The 18387-nt window shown below is 37.3% G+C and overlaps 2 protein-coding genes across 2 annotated transcripts in view; one reads left to right on the forward strand and one right to left on the reverse strand.

The window, feature by feature from the left end:
• The window catches only part of LOC146004971 (uncharacterized), a 628831-nt gene that overhangs the window by 341321 nt on the left and 269123 nt on the right, over window positions 1-18387 (forward strand). The gene's annotated exons all lie outside the window — the stretch shown is intronic.
• LOC146004830 (protein yellow-like) lies at window positions 13197-14340 on the reverse strand. Its single transcript, XM_083143855.1, has one exon. The coding sequence runs from the start codon at window positions 14304-14306 to the stop codon at window positions 13197-13199; it is 1110 nt and encodes a 369-aa protein (XP_082999981.1). The 5' UTR covers window positions 14307-14340.

The raw sequence follows: 18387 nt of genomic DNA on the forward strand, positions 1-18387 counted from the left end.
GGTATCAGAAAGTATCGGTTGGAATTTATTTTCCTATCCCGATCAGTATCGGTATCAGAAAGTATCGTTTGGAATTTATTTTCCTATACCGATCCATATCGATATCGGAAAGTATCGGTTGGAATTTATTTTCCTATACCGATCCATATCGATATCAGAAAGTATCGGTTGGAATTTATTTTCCTATACCGATCGGTATCGGTATCAGAAAGTATCGGTTGGAATTTATTTTCCTATACCGATCCATATCGATATCGGAAAGTATCGGTTGGAATTTATTTTCCTATCCCGATCAGTATCGGTATCAGAAAGTATCGGTTGGAATTTATTTTCCTATACCGATCCATATCGATATCAGAAAGTATCGGTTGGAATTTATTTTCCTATACCGATCGGTATCGGTATCAGAAAGTATCGGTTGGAATTTATTTTCCCATACCGATCATAATCGGTATCAGAAAGTATCGTTTGGAATTTATTTTCCTATCCCGATCAGTATCGGTATCAGAAAGTATCGTTTGGAATTTATTTTCCTATACCGATCCATATCGATATCGGAAAGTATCGGTTGGAATTTATTTTCCTATACCGATCGGTATCGGTATCAGAAAGTATCGGTTGGAATTTATTTTCCTATACCGATCCATATCGATATCGGAAAGTATCGTTTGGAATTTATTTTCCTATACCGATCCATATCGATATCGGAAAGTATCGGTTGGAATTTATTTTCCTATACCGATCGGTATCGGTATCAGAAAGTATCGGTTGGAATTTATTTTCCTATACCGATCCATATCGATATCAGAAAGTATCGGTTGGAATTTATTTTCCTATACCGATCGGTATCGGTATCAGAAAGTATCGGTTGGAATTTATTTTCCTATACCGATCCATATCGATATCGGAAAGTATCGGTTGGAATTTATTTTCCTATACCGATCCATATCGATATCAGAAAGTATCGGTTGGAATTTATTTTCCTATACCGATCGGTATCGGTATCAGAAAGTATCGGTTGGAATTTATTTTCCTATACCGATCCATATCGATATCGGAAAGTATCGGTTGGAATTTATTTTCCTATACCGATCCATATCGATATCAGAAAGTATCGTTTGGAATTTATTTTCCTATACCGATCCATATCGATATCGGAAAGTATCGGTTGGAATTTATTTTCCTATCCCGATCAGTATCGGTATCAGAAAGTATCGGTTGGAATTTATTTTCCTATACCGATCCATATCGATATCGGAAAGTATCGGTTGGAATTTATTTTCCTGTACCGATCGTAATCGGTATCAGAAAGTATCGGCGGTTGGAATTTATTTTCCTATACCTATAACGATCGGTACCGGTATCACAAAGTTGTACTTTATTTTCCGATACTGATCGGTATCGGTATCAGAAAGTATCGGTTGTAATTTATTTTTTCAATACTTTTCCGGCGTTTTTGGTCTTTCCTAAAGTCGCGGAGTCTAATAATCCTATTAATTATGCACAATTCGAAGTTTTCATTCATCTTGCACCAATATTGTGTGGAAAAACTGTATATTGTGACTACATAAGAGGTGTTTTAATGTTCTGATTTAATTATTGAATATATTGAAGAAAATTTCTGAAATTTGATGCTTATAATTGGCGTGGAATATTCGGCCACTAATATTAAACAATATATGGAAGAACTTTTAAATGTTAAAATTTTGAAGCATGGGTACCGTTATCGGGTGTAATCGGTAAAAGAGTATATTGGTTCCAAGTGGTAACGGTTCAGCCCTACTTTGCATCCTTTATATATCCAGTTTGGTCTCTAGTCGGCTCCACGGTGATACAAAAGAAGTACAGTGCTTGAAAGATAAAAAGGCCGAGCTTTCCCGCCCTTTCCACTTTTTCTGGCGGGAACGTTCCCACCGAAAATTGAGTTAGGGGAGTTTTTCCTCTTCCCCGGAGGCAAACTCATCCAATCCGCAATCACCTGAGACTTCGATAGACTCCTCAAGCCTTTCAGCTGTCAGAGCAACTGGGTAGGAGGGCGCCCCCTTTTATACTCATCGGTGCGTTTAACAAGCTAGAACAAAGACTCGCTCTTCGAGTCAATCTACGCGAAAATATAAGGAGTCTGGAAAGAAAGAAAAAAAAACAAATGAGAGAGTTAATTCAGAAGTACGTAGAAGTAAACTACGGGTCCTCAAGCTGAATGAATTTAAATCAGGTTGGTTTAAATCACTTTAATAAATAATTTATAGAAAAATGTACATAAAGATTTTGTAGATATCAGAATCATTTTTGGTTAAAGTATATTAATCTCGTAATCATATAATGGTGTTTATTACGCTCTAAGAAAGGAAACAAAATATATGTACTCATGGGGTAAAGCTTATGCAAAGGAAATGTGATTTGTAAACTGTAAACATACTTAAATTTATCTTGATTTAGGATTCAATACATTTTATATGCAAAGAAAGCGAACAGTTTGTGTAGAACTAGAAAAATAAACAAAATACTAATCATGTTAAACATAAATAGTGTCATTATCATTAAACTGTAAATAAGCATCGCAACTGATATCTTTAAAACTATTATTTAAAAAATTGCCAGCATTCAGCTACAAAGACTATAGAAAACATTTTAAGTTACAATTATAAAAATACATCCAGAATGTTTTATTTTCACTGGAAGAAAAGTTACTGGAGTTATTATAGTTTCATTAACACACCCAACAAACATTTCCATTGTTTGTTCACATATACAGTATCAGAAACAGAAAAATGTGTTTACATATATTTTTTTATTTGCTTCAATCAAATTGTTCATATATACTTCAGGGACGTTTAATAGAAAAAGCCTTTCTATTAAAAGATATAGGCTATGTATCCTGCCAAAACCAATGCTAGAAAGTTTAAGCGTATTTTTAAAGACAATATATTTTAATTTAAAAAATCCGATTTATATTTTAAAAATCCTGGAAAAAATATATTTTTAATAAAAGCCATGTTTTTTATCTACCCTGGTCCTCAATGAATTAAATTTCATAATCAAATACGCTATGGAATCGTAAACTGTACCCTGTCCCAGCTAACTGTGGAGCAAGTCCGCGCATTGCGTCAGAGGAGGGAGGAAATGGAGTGGGCAGAGCGAAGCAGTAGACACTGATGGGAAACGCCGCCACTCCACGCAGTTCCGTTCCTCTCACGTGTTCATTGGTGGAGCCGCCTCGCGTCACTACTTGCGCAGAGATTTGATATCGTTTGCCTACTCTACAGTTAGCTGGGACGGAGCGTAGGTACCAAACTAAAGACATTACAATCACGACTGGCAACTTTATTTTCACCCAATAGATGGTGGCATATTTCTCTACAAGCTTTTGCATTTAATGTGGAAGTAGAAAATGAGAAATGACTATGAATCACATACACATTGTAGGAAAACTTCCTTTTCCTATGTATCTTGGTTACTTTTGTAGACTTTTCACGACAATGGCGACAATGAGAATAGAATAAAAAACCAATAGAATTAATGTGATAGTTATATAAAAATATTCCTTGAACGAAAACAAAAATTAATTCAGGGTACTAATTGTCCTTATGCTATAGTTATATGGGTGCCATTTCAAAGTGGCGTTTTCTTTGTCTTAAAAGCAGACAGTTCGGCTGTAATAAACATTAAGAATATGATATAATGCAAAAAGATTTAAAAAATAACACATGAATAAGTTCAGTTACTACGTTTTTGTTATGAAGCCATACCGCAAATCTTGACGTTTGGCATGACGCCATGTGCGGTAATTGCGCCGCAATAGCGGGTCTTAGACGATTTGATTGGTGTGTACAGTTTGAAGAAAGAAAAACGTAAAATGACTTTGTGTTGAGTCAACAGTTACTGCTGAGGCATCAAAAGGACTTTCAATTTAATTTTTCTAAAATTTCTGAAGCTTACTATTGTATCGTAACATTTTAAAGTAAAACGAGTATTGTATCAATAAAAAATTAATGAAATGCAAAATGCAATAGCCGTACTGTTTGGCTTCTTTTTAAACTGGCAACCAATATACTAATTAATATTTGTTTACTTAAGCAAGGAAATTTAACATTTTCAAATCTTAAGGCCTAGAACTCAGTGTTTTTAAGTTGTTGTTTACTTTTTTAAATTTCCGGGGGAAGGTCTCCGGACCCCTTATAAACTAGGGGATATTCAATAACCCGCAGGTACATCATATGCTTTTCCCAGAGTCTGCCCCCCCCCCCAAGCAAAAGCTCAAACTCCGCCCATACCCAAATGTTAACCTCACTTCCAAGTACTACTCCTCGGAAACTAGTCTTGTAGGCGTCGGGACCTACGGCCAGTATAATCCTCTGCAGGGATGTGTGTTGTCCTGTGTTTTGTCGTTACATGCTGAGCGCCCCTTTACAGCCTCAGCTTTTAACATGGGTAAGGAGATTTCAGCCCTCAGAGACAAAGCACGTTTGTTTCTTATCTGAAGGGACTTGGTCCCGTTTAATGTGACTGGTATAAATAGCCTAAGTGCTGACGCACTCAAAAGCTTAATTTCAATCAACCAATGGCATTCTTCCATGAATACCGGTAACAAGTAAACAAAATTCGTGGTTAGTTAGTACAACTACTACGACTAATAATGTTATTATTATTAATAATAATTATTACATGTATCTAACAGTGATATATTGTTCCACAGTCAAATCAGGTACAATAGGTGTAATTAAATTGGACTAAAACACATCCTGCTAGAAGAATTCGCTGTGCACTCATCATAATTCATTCGTTTCATATGAATTCCGAGGTCAAACCCAACAAGTGTAATATGTCAAATTAAAGACAAACGTTTACAATTTTTGTTTGAAACACTATCTTCTCACATGCATAGATTATTAGTAAATTGATGATAACCAAAGTCATTAGTAAAGAAATAAGAATTATTTTCACTAATCCGTGATTAACTACTTAATGGTTGATCATATGAAAAACTTAAGATAAACTTAAATATAGAAATATAGAATAATCTCAGTTTCATTTGAAAAAAAAACAAAAAAAAAACATTGAAATGGAACTATTAGTTTCAGAGACATAGTTAGTCGTTTTTTTTTTGTTTTTTTTTTCAAAAGTCAACATCCGCCATCTTGGATCGGCCGCCATTTCTGTTAGCTACCACTTCGAAATGGCAGTCATGTGTTTCTGTTATCCTTACACATTCATATAACTGTGGCATGAAAGAAAATTCTACCACGAGTACATCTCCTGTGTGTGCCTAATTTAAAGAGAGGAAAATTAGTTCCCCCAAATTATACCGAATTGTTAGACGGTAGTGAATTCACTTGTCAAGAATTGTATAGTGATAACTCGCACCTTACAATATTTTACTAAAAGATAAATGCTTCGCTGGGATGTTAATTTAAAATAATGAGCTATTTCACAAGGTACATTCCTTAACTCCCGTCAAGTCAAAACTTAATGCTTGTAAAAGAAGCAGAAATAAAATAGTTGTTAATTTTGTGAAAAGTTTTTTTGTAAATGAGCTCAGTTCAAGTTAATCATGCTTTAAGTAATTATTTTTGTGCTACAGTTGCTGATTAATTACCTGTTACTCAGAGGAAATGAAGTTTCGGGGGGGGGACATGCCAATTATTGCTGGATTCTTGTGGTTTGGCGAGTTTTATGATATTCCGTGTATCAGGGGCAGCGATTGGATTCCAAAATTGCGGGGGAGGCAACAGTATACTTTCCCTTGGTATATAAGGTTTAGTTTAGTGTGTGAGCAAAAGGTGGTGGAGGGTCAACTGCTCCCCTTTCCTTAATCGCTGTAATTATATGGCATAACCAAAATTGAGATAGAAATAAATTGAGTGGATATTTGTGTCACGTATTAGACCATTAAACAAGTATTTATAAGTGAATCATTTATTGTTTTCACACATCAATTTCGTAACCATGCAAAGAAGGAAATTCAAGGATAGGGGAGCTTGGGACAGCAGCGGCAAAGTAGGTAAAGGCAACGGGGAGAGGGGGTGCATGGGAGGGGGCGAGAGAAGTTCAAGAACGAGAGAAGTTTGTAAATTTGAGCCAAGACCAAGTCTTGCTAGCCGGTAGTTTTGACTCGTTCTGTTGGTAAATAATAATGTAATGTTTAGTCTGAGGAAAATTTCTCCTGAAATATAATTGTGGTGGTAGTCCAATAACTAGACACCTGACTGACGCGCCGTAAGGGGGAGGATCTATTCCGATATCGTCCCCCTGTAAGTGAGCTCTTGGACCCACCCAGCCTCTAACCAGTTTGTATAATTGGCCCACTGGGAAATTAAGATGATGTCTTAACAGTGTTGCCACATGAAGAATAATTTCACAGAGAAGGATTTGAGGTTTAAAGGGAAAAAATAATTTCACGAAAACATTCGAAATTCCAGAGAACTTTTAAAAATATCCAGGATCACATATGAAAGGCATTCTGACTGATCGCGAAATTTATACCCCAAATAAAATTTAATATTTTAAGTTTAGATCTTATTACTAATTTACCTTTGAAATTACTGTAGTAATTGAATAAGCATAAACCTAATTTATGGGCGAAAATTGTAACATGAATAATTTCTCGAAATGTACAATTTGCTGTCAATAATATCCATATTAGCTTATTTCCATGCATACATTAAACCCTAATATTTATAATAGTCTCGATTCCAGTTCTTTTCCCAACTAGAGAAGATTTGTACGAGATTGGAAATTTGGAAACTTCAAAAGACAAATTTTACTTTCCTGTTCTTGCAGCACTGCCTCCATATTCCTATGTACCTCTATGGCACTGCGAAATGCACATGCTTTTATCTTCTTTTACCTGACATATACTTTTCTCAATATATCTAAAACTAACTTCGCTACACATAGCAATGAGCAATTAAAAATAAACAGCCATCCGTTGTCACGAGAACACTACGGTTCCCCTAATATTTCAAACTCGTAATGACACCCTTGAAAGGAGCTGACCTAATTTAGGTATTGTGTATTGACCTTGAACATTGATATTCTTGTGTTATTCTACTTGGTTGAACATGATTTCTTTGCACCAGCCTCTACTACACCTAGTGCCAATAAGTGCAGCGTACCAGACGGAACTAATAAAGTGCGAGCAACACCCAAGTGACAACTGAAACCTGAGGTGCGATTCCTTTGACCGGTCAGCGTGGCGCACTACGAAGCCAGAGGTCTTAGGTTTGAGCCCTGGTTAACGAATGTATGGCATAGTTTTTGTCATATTTCCCATTTCGTTACTCGTCCATTCATCCTCATCGTTGTGATTAACTTAAGAGGTAGAATGGGAAAAACGAAGTAAAAACAAAGCCATCCTTATGTGAAAGGTTGCATTTGATTCTATAGATGCGTTTTAAGTGATACGACCGTCAGATGTCAGTCAACGTGTCACCTGTCATTACCCATGCGTCCGAGAATGAATATTATACTCTGTCTCAATGATCTCTGGAGTAAGCAAACGAAAACAAGTATCTGCGCAAGCAGTGACGCGAGAAGGCTCCGCCAAAGAACAGGTAAGAGGGAACGGGATTGCGTGCAGGGAGGAGCGACTGCAGTTGCCAGCCATCGCTTTTAGCACTCGATCCCCCCTTTCTCTCCTTTGCCGCTATGCGCGGCCTTGCTACATAGATCCGGCGACAGAGTATAATGTCCAGGACTCGAACCTGCTACCCAAGGCTTCAAAGCCAAACAGTTCGGCTTAATAGACTACCAACATGAGCACGTTAAGTATTGTGATACATACCTTAACACCTCGCCTCCAACAGATTAACGTGCCTTATCTCTTCCGCTTGGCAAGAGCATGCCTTCGCATATGCAACGCTTAATCTGGCGTGCTTCTAAACACGCCCACTGGGAGTTTCGCTTGCGATAGACCAGATACATCATAAAGTTTCAAGTGAAAATGATCTGCTGCCATCTGTCGAGAGCTACCAGTTGGGCTCTGTTCCCTGTTCAAATAGCCTACATAAGAATTAAAAATCAAAAGTCAGAATCACGCAGAGACATACAAAGAATAAAGAGACGGGAAGAGATGGAATTAGACTGAAAGAGATAGAGAAATACAGGAAGAAAGAAAGTCAAAGAAAGAAAGAAAGAAATAGAAAGAAGAAGAAGATAGAAAGGCAGAGGAAGAAAGAAAGGAAAAGATGCATAGAAAGATAGAATAAGGAAAGCGATGGAGGGGTAGATGAAGAAAGAATGGAAAGCGATAAACAGACAGAGGAAGAAAGATAAGAATGGAAGACAGAGGGAGAAGGAAGGAGAGGGAGAGAGAGAGAGATGGAACAGAGGTAGAAAGAAAGACAAAGAAAATAAATATATGAAGAAAGATAGAGCAAGGAAAGCGATACAGGGAAGAGAAAGAAAGGCATAGAAGGAGGAAATTGATAAACAAACGTAGAAAGATAGAGAGAGAGAGAGAGAAGAAGGAGGGAGAAGTTAAGGGATCAGAGAAGTAACGAAAGGCAAGGAGAGTAAGAGATAAAAGAAGGATATAGATAGAACGGCGGAGGAAGAAAGAAGGAAAGAGAAAGAAAAAAAGAAAGAGATGGAGAGCAGACTTGAAGTGGACTTAAACCACCAAATTAATCTTTAAGACAGTTGTTTCAAGCGGAAATATGAAGGTATGCTCATTGCCATGATAGTGTCCCCAAGCTTCGAAATTTTTGGCTTCAGGTTCACGTTTCCAGTCTGGTACTGTACTAGAGGTCTGTGTATGCAATAATATCAGTCTCACTTCAACACATGTCATTCTACGCTTAATATGACGACATGTTTTAGTAAATTACATAGCAAATGACAATGCAAGCGCTAATTGTGTTTTCGGATGAAAGTAGGTTTTGAATGGGTGCGGAAGAAAACTAAGGGGTGCGAAAACTCCCCATCGCACCCACCGGGCGCCTCCGCTAATTGGAAGCCACTTACATAATGATGGTAGTGCTCTTCAACAATCCTCTATTACCCAGTAGGATTCAGGATTTCTGAGGAGCACATATTCATACAATGCGTCAGATATATCTAGTCAACAATGTAAAAATTAAAAACACGTGTGATTCACACCGTTACACATTGTTGTCTCGCCCACTTTGTCAATTGTTTCCGGATAAGCTGTAAGAGATAAGATAAAATGAATAATGTGCATTTTCTTTCAGCGATTCGATACAATGTTATCGCAAAACAAAAGAAACAAACTCTGAGTCAGATAACTTAAAGTGCGTTCGTAGTTTCTTATCAGTATGTTTCTGATGTAAACAAACTCGTGTATTTCATGACTTTTTCACAACATGGTGAGTCACATTGAAATATGCTAGTTTCTTCCTTCTAGAATTAATTTCTTACTGCGATACTTATTGTAGCACATAACCAGAACTCTAATCATAATTTCAACACCTACCGGGTGGCCAGAATTAAAGTTACCCAACTCAGAGCCCTCTGTAGCCTGTTTGAGGCATCGTAGAACTCTGACCTGACATTTGGTGAATCCACTATGCAGACCATGGGGAAGAGGATGGCGATAAAAAGAAATATAGTTCAATTTTCCGCCACCAGGTTGAAATGTGGCGCTGTACTTCCATGATGGGTTGTAATAATGACGTAAACTGCTCCAATTGGTTATGGATTTGCCTTTACCTTGCAATCTTGCAATAAACGAGAGATTATTTTGTCGCAACTTCCAGCCACTAACAAATGTCTTTCTAATTAATAACTTAGCTAAATCACTTAACGTGAGTGCTGAACAAAAATTCGGAACCATCATGCCATTAAATAAGAAAGCACGTGCATTGCTGGTGAAGTTGTTTTATCAGAACGGTAGTAATTGTGAAGCTGCACTGCGAGGTTATCGTCATTCGAAATGACTTCGAAAGGGGCCAATGACGACGCATTGGTTAAGAAAGATGATGAACTGGAGATCTGGGTGTTGCAGCAGGAAGAGGCCGCCGGCCGATTGCAGAAGAAGTTGCCACCGAAGTGGCTGTTGCAATGGCGGATAGAGCATCTTGTTGCCGATATTGGAGCAGTTTACGTCATTATTACAACTCATCGTGTAAGTACAGAGCCACATTCCAACCTGGTGGCGGAAAATTGAACTATTTTTCTTTTTATCGCCATCCTCTTGCCCATGGTCTGCATAGTGGATTCACCAAATGTCAGAGTTCTACGATGCCTCAAACAGGCTACAGAGGGCTCTGAGTTGGGTAACTTTAATTCTGTCCACCCGGTATGTAACAATAGCTAAATTAAGTTAAAGAGTTAAATATTCTGTTTCATGCATTTTCGTAACGTTGCGAAGCTCACTATAAAAAGAACTATCGTGTTACAATGACAAACGTCTTTCAAAAGTTATATTACCTTTGCTTGTCTATTTGTAGTACTGAGTGAAAATATTCTGGTACTTTTTCTCTGAAAACATGAGAGACTTGTGGGTAATACTTGCATCAAGTGCCGGATCTATGAACAGCAAAACCACGCAGTTCGGATGGGAGGCGAGCAGGGATGAACAAGCCTTCAGGGGGCCCTTGCCATGCCCTTTACATACTAAAGTACAGCATGTGTATCTAAAACAATAATTTGTCCAGCATCACAGAGCAGAGAAAAGATCGGTGAAATAAGTTGGCTAGAATGCAGTCCTTTTTCATTATTACTTCTGTTTTAATGCTCGATACCACAAACTAAACATTATTTTATTTATAACCCCGAGTTTTTCTTTCCTATACCCTGTCCCAACTATCTCTAGAGCAAGCGAACGAAAACAAGTCTCTGCGCAAGTAGTGACGCGATACCGCTCCACCAATGAACACGTGAGAGATAACAGGATTGCGTAGAGGGGGGAAGCGACTGCAGTTACCAGTCTTCCAGCAGCTTCGCTCGGTACTCGATTTCGTCCCCTTCTCTGGCGCTATGCGCGGCCTTGCTTTAGAGTTAGCTGGGACAGGGTATAGCTCTGTGACGTGGTACCGCTAGGTGAGGTTGTTCTGTACGTACACATGAGTTAAGAGGTGAAACGGGTCTTAAGAAGTCCGACACGGCCGAGTAAGGGACGAAAAACCTGTGGATGAAACTAAATTACTACAGATTTGGGGGCCCTCAAAACTGATTTGCTTTCCTAACCATCAATGCATGGTTCCTGACCAAAACCCAATACATGACGAACTGATAGCAGAATCAGAGCGACTACAGAAATATTATTAAACAGGTATTGGCCCATCATTATCAGCTGAATTGTCATCTATTTAAAGAGCTCTCAAAAGTGACATCAAAAATTTCTGTACTTTTTTTTTGTTTTGGACAAAACTTATGTGTGAGAAGTACCTTTCAATCCTGCCTAGCTCTCCAGAGATATATCGGCCTCCGTGGCCCTAGGATAGGCAGAGGGAGCTGTCAGGCCTACCACCTATATTTTTTTCGATCTTTCAACTTTGAAAATTTTTATAAGAAATTAAAAATAAATTACATTGTTTCCTAGGGTGTTCCCAATATTTCTGTATTACTTCTGTTCATAGAGATATAATGTAATATAAAAAGGATGCAAAATACACTGGGTGGGCCTATCTGACGCTATATTTGAAAGCTAGTTATTCGAGACACTCATGCCAGTGACAGTGTACAATTATTGCTTGGTAATAATGGTAATTTTGGAAATTATTAAAATTAATGAATAACCTCACCTCTATAAACAAAAAGCACTGTAGAATAATTATTAAGGTTTTTGTGAGTTTTAGCGAATAGTAAAATATGTCTATGATATAATTAATATATAACTGCACATATAAGTATAATTAAAAAATGAATATGTGATTCAATAACAAAATGCTTTCTTGAAATTTAATGATGAAACAGTGTGGCCCAGATAAGTACGATTCTCGTACGACACACGTAAGCTAGGGTTAAAGATGATTTGATCTTACCATTGAAGGGTGTTCTCATAGGACGTCGATAAAGAAGAGCCTGGTGAACCTTCCGTGTTTGTTGCGGAGGGAGCAGCGGTACTGTAGCGTTGGAAGAGAAGCGGAAAGGAGAGAGTTAACGAGATATGAGGCTTAGACGGTCGCGGGCGTGCAGTGAGAAACCTCTCGTCATCTTGTTTGCGGGAAACAGTGCAGAAGAAACAGGAGGCGACTTCGTGAAAAGTACAGCGTGAAGTCGGTTAGTTCGCACCGTATGGATCAGTCACTTGCCGCTACATGTATACACGATATATTCAAATATTCATGCCTGCTACAAGGTAGTACAGTTTAACACTATCGCATATGCTACATAAAATCTCGAAATTCAGTAAGATGATTCTGCAAAAGAATTTACATTCTCTAATAAAGTTGTGCGATTTATGGGACTTAAAATTTAACTCTCAAAAATGATGAACTTCTCCTTAAAGAAGTACACGTTAAATACAAAATATATCATAAAATATAATTGTGTTCAAAGAGTTGCCGCGCAGAAAGATCTGGGTGTCCTATTTGATGAAAAACCCTCCTTTTCTGATCACATCTCTATAGTCACTGAGGGTTCATCGAAATAAACAACCTGTCTGCTCTCATCACCTTTTACGAATCCTCTGTTTCACCTAAAATTGAATACTGCTCTCCGTCTATAACATGTCTTTAAAATTTAGATACACTAATTTCCGTTCTAAATTTCTTCCTGCCCGTTGTTCGTCACAGAATGCTGTCCACAAAACACTTGATAAAGCCTATTCTTCTGAAAATATTGAATATCCAAACTCCTCATGAGAGACGTAGACTGGCAGACCATAAATTCCTGCATAAAATAGTGAATGGCAACGTCGGAAGTGACCGCCTTCTTCAGGAGATTCACTTTCGAGTGCCATGTTGCAAAATTAGAAGCACTGAATTTTTCGCTTCTTAGAAACCAAGGATTCCAGCATTCCCTGTTCCACAGACTGCCCAGCAAATATAGTAACTTAACAAACCAAATAGACGTTTTTCAAAATCTGGCATGTTTTGGAAGTCTGTTGAATAAAAATATGTAAGTAGCTTAATCACATGCAATTTTAGTTTATGTTGTTATTACGTTCCAATGTAAAATGGCTATCACTGTATTTGAAATCTTCTGTTAAATAAATAAGTAAAAGAAATGTGAGACCCAAGAAAGAAAATTAACATAACTTACCGAATGTTATATTTAGGACAGCAGCCTCTTTACAAAAACATATAAGATAGAGCGTCGACAAAAATTCTCACCACATAATAATTTGTTTCATTCAAGTTTACATTGCCAAAGTCTTGCAATCTGTTAGCAACTATCCACAAATATCCACCGTCGTCGAACCCGAAGGTGTCTGGCCATTGCAAGACCGTGTCGTTCTGCACCAATACCTGTTGGTCCTCCAAGCTGGTGCTGGTGTTCCAGCTAACAACACCTGCGTCGTCAATAAGTCCATAGTAGAGAGTACCTTTGTTGTCGACTGCAAGACCGTCAGCTCTAGATCCTTTGTTTCCCACAATCGTGACGTAATCGGAGACGTTCTCAGAAGGAGGGTTCCTCAGAATGTCTGCAGGGATGGAGAAGAGATTGGTGCTTTGCAGAGGGCAGTAGTACACGGTGTCGAATCTGTCGGCAAGAGGCGACAACGCTATGCCATCGACAGCCGTGCCAGATCCGTCAGGTAGCATGCTGGGGTCTTCAACCTTCCAAGAACGGTTCTCTTGGAAGCTGTAGACCACGATAGACCCACTACTTGAATCACTAATGTATGCGGTCCACCTTGTGACGTCGATGACAATGTCGTTCAGGAAGCTACTCTCGTACGGGGTTACGTCATCCGGGAATACATAGGTCCGCAGAACCTCATTGTCGTTCTCCAAGTCGAGGATGACCATCTTCGGAGGGCAAGTGTTGTTGGGGAGTGTGTTTATGTTCCTCCTGCCCACATCCACCACCCACATCCTCCCTAGGGGGTCGATTTCCATACTCTGGACGTACTGGAGCGCGGAGCAGTTACCCACCTCCTGGAGCCTCCAGCTGGGGAAAGGCTGAAGCTTTGGAGATTGGTCATCCGGGTCTGGAACCTTTGGCACCCAGTTCAGGGTGAAGGGAACGCCCTCCTTCCAGCGAGGCACTGTGAGGTACACCTTGTCACCGTACACTTTGATTCCAGTGATGGCGTTATTCTCTGGAACGTAGCCCTCAGAACTAGGCACGTAGTCGTCGGGAAACTCATACTCAATCTGATTCCACAGGTACATCACTTCCACATCCACACAACACCCTATCGCCAGAAGAAGCGCAAAGGCAACCACACGTTCCATCTCAAAGTCACAGAAGAGCGCTCCAGACGTAACACTTGACTTCCACCGAATGAATGTGCAGGTCCACCTCATATCGACAGTCCTATTACCAACTTCTCTTATCAAACTTTAAAATTTCCTAGTCACTTAACGCTAATGACACTTGTTTCTTATCACCACATGCACTCCGTTGCTAGGTATTACGTCCTGTGTCTAGACAAAGAATACGGTATTGAATAGCAACACGAGAAACTATTGTTTTCGGAGTCCGCACTGAGCAGGAGACGCAGGACTTTCCTCTCTTCCTAATGTAGGAAAAAGTATACTCTCCTTATCATAGTTTCTTTTTTGTATTAGATATTGGAACTTTTAGAATGAAATATTGACAACATTCATCCCTCGTAACTTATAAAGAATGCAATACTACAAAAGGTTTATACGTATATCCTCATGATGAGTGTAATAAAAATGTACGCATTCCATCGAAACATTAATAGCTCATCCTGAGATTGCCACACTGTTACCACACTACATGTTTCATTTTGCGTCGGTGCTACGTCTAAAAGAGAACACCAACGGTTAGCTTTATTTTATAAATATTTCCATCCCAAATTGTAGGTGAAATATGCCCTACTGAATGTTTCACCTACAATTTGGGATGGAAATATTTATAAAATAAAGCTAACCGTTGGTGTTCTCTTTTAGACGTAGCACCGACGCAAAATGAAACATGTAGTGTGGTAACAGTGTGGCAATCTCAGGATGAGCTATTAATGTTTCGATGGAATGCGTACATTTTTATTACACTCATCATGAGTGTAACTGCTTATGGGAAACGTGTCCCACGGTCTCTCCGTATTCTACGCCCTTGTTTATGAACCTTACGAATATGCTAAGGAAATACTATATCATTGTTTTGCAAACTCGGCCTGACTAAATCAACTTAGTATTTTAGACATTACGTTTTAACTACAGAAAGAATACGAAACATAATTGAATATTGATGCTCATTACAATTTCAACTCCCGTTCACTAAATGTGAGAAACGTCTCAGCTGGTGCAAAATAAAAAAATATGAAGGAAGACTGGATCTTGCAATGTCGACGATTGTAGCCCGACTTTAAATTTTACGGTAAAAAAATTGATTGTAAAAGTTCCAAAAGAATCAAAATCTTATATGTGTTACACAATGGTATTTATTTATTTATTTCCCTTCAACAGAGACAAATCTCCAATTACAGAAAGGTAATATAAAATATTACATTTTCATTTACAAGTTGTATGTACACACGTACACATTCTCCCTCCTTCCTCCTTTACACACACACACACACATATTCACAAACATAGACAGATAATACATAATATATATATATATAGACATCTTGGTGACAGATCAGGTTTACTGCTTAACTGTGACAACAGAAATTATCATATATTTACACACTTCATCTGAATTACACAAAACAAGTATCACAAACACTGGTACAATATATCATTACAACAAACTTCAATATGACAAATCCAATTCTCATAATAAATGCATTATTAAGAGAGATACCCCTTTAACATATTCATAAATTTGGTCCGTGTCATGCCGAAATCCAAGTCCACCAAATGATTTGAGATCTTGTTATATTGAAGTATCATTTTTTGTATTGGCGAACCTTTATACATTTCTGTTCTTGGGATTTTGTATGAGAGTAAACGTCTATTACGTAAATGACCCTGTCTTACATTAAACCATATTCTCTCTAGTATAGAACTACTATCAATATGTCCATTTATTATTTTATACAGAAACATTTGTTGAGAAATTTCACGTCTATTTGACAGACTTACAAAATCAAATTCATTTAATAAATCATTGTATGGTATTTTAAGAATTATTGGCGATATTCGATACTTCTTATAATATAAAAATCTGAGAAATTTCTTCTGTATACGTTCAATCATATTTTTCTGGGACTCACAGTTTGGCGCCCATACGGAACAAGCATATTCTAATTTGCTTCTAACTAAACATTTGTAGAGCATACACAAAGAGCATATATCATTTAAACTTTTAGCATTTCTTATTAGAAATCCAAGATTCCTGTAGGCATTCTGGGTAATGCAAGAAATATGCTCAGTAAAAGTCATATTATGGGTAATAATTACTCCTAGGTCTTTAATTGAATACACTCTTTTTACAAATTCGCCGTTAATAACATACTTATCATTTCGCACATTATTTCGTGCTCTAGTAAATATCATGTATGAACATTTCTTAATATTAAACTTGATATCATTCTCTACACTCCACCTATGAACCATGTTTATATCAGTCTGTAATTTCCTAGTATCCGTAATATCCCTAATTTCTCTATATATTTTAACATCATCTGCGTACACTAAACACTTTGAAAATTTGATTGTACCTGGTAAATCATTAATATAAATTGCAAAGAATAGAGGACCCAGATTTGAACCTTGTGGAACCCCAGATTTAACATCATAAACAAAAGACTTCGCTTGTTTATAAGTTACATATTGTTTTCGATTAATAATGTAAGATTTGAAAAGATTTACATATTGTGTTGAGAACCCAAAACTTGCAAGTTTTCTTAAAAGAATATTATGATTAATTCTGTCAAAAGCTTTTGCGAAATCTATATATATTGCATGTACACTAAGTCTCTCGTGGAACGCATCATGTATATCTTGGACAAAATTTATCAGATTTGTTTGTGTTGATCTACTTGGAAAGAAACCATGTTGATTGTCACTTAAGAAACATTTTACAAGATTAAATATGCGATTGTATAGGATAGACTCGAATACTTTCGCCGGTGCACAGAGAATCGATATGGGCCTGTAATTTTCTATTTTTGAACTTTCACCAGATTTTAAGATGGGGCATACACGCGTTTCCTTCCAGATATCAGGGAACATTTGTGTTTTCATTATTAAGTTGTAAATTCTAAGTAGAGGATACATCAATACCTCAGAGCATCCTTTCAAAATGTAAGGTGGTATTTCATCTGGGCCGCTAGATCGTTTGCCTTTTAACTGTTTTGTAGCACTTTCATATTCTTTCTGACTAACTGGCGAAATTGCTAATGTGTATGATATAATGGACTCAGTGCGTTCGTCTATTATACATGGTTCAGATGTTTCAGCATATACGGACCTAAAATATTTAGCAAAACCATCAGAAATATCTTTTGCAGATTTGAGAGAATTTTCTTCAAAATTCATTGTGCTGTTACAAGCACCATTATTACTTTTCTTATTTCTAATAAAACTCCAAAACTCTTTAGTATTTGATTTCAAATTGCTTTCCAATTCCTTTATGTAGTTGTAATAGGCACTACTTATCATTGTTTTTACCTGCTTTCTAGTTTGCCGAAACAATGACTTATATCCTATTCTAAATTTTATATTTTTTCTGTAATACTCTTTTAACTTTATCAATTTAATGATATCATTATTAAACCAACATGGGTATTTATTTGTTGTCTTTCGTCTTCTTTTTGGGACTGTGGCAAGAAATACTTCATGAACTCTATTACAAAAAAAATTAACCGCCTGATTTATATCAGTCATATTATCTAATGCAGACCAATCTACCACTCCAAGCAAATGATACATCTGCATGAAATTGGCTTTTTTAAAATTGTAAGAATAATAAGCTTCATTTGTTATTACATCAGTAGATTCCCTTATAGTTAGGTGTACAGTCAATGCAGGATGATGGTTATCTTCTTTTACAAGTGGCATTTCTTCCCTACATATGTTCACATTCTTTGGAATGTTAGTAAGAATAAGATCCAAAGTTCTATCGAGGCAATTTTTAATATTGTTTACAGAATGAAGGTTATAAAAATTCAAAAAATTTAACAAAGCTCTACAAGAGGGTCCACCATTCTGTAACTCATAACCTGAACTGGTAATCATGGGTAAATTGAAATCTCCAATTATAAATATATTCGAGCCATGAAATTCCACGAAAGAATCAAACATATTATAAAATGACAAATATTTTTCTATTCCGCATGCAGGCGTAAAATACACTGTGGTAATGTAATAAATCTTATTACGTGTACTTATTTTAACAACC

This window comes from Lepisma saccharinum, chromosome 22, assembly GCF_977018435.1.
Source record: "Lepisma saccharinum chromosome 22, izLepSacc3.1, whole genome shotgun sequence".
Classification (NCBI taxonomy): domain Eukaryota; kingdom Metazoa; phylum Arthropoda; class Insecta; order Zygentoma; family Lepismatidae; genus Lepisma; species Lepisma saccharinum.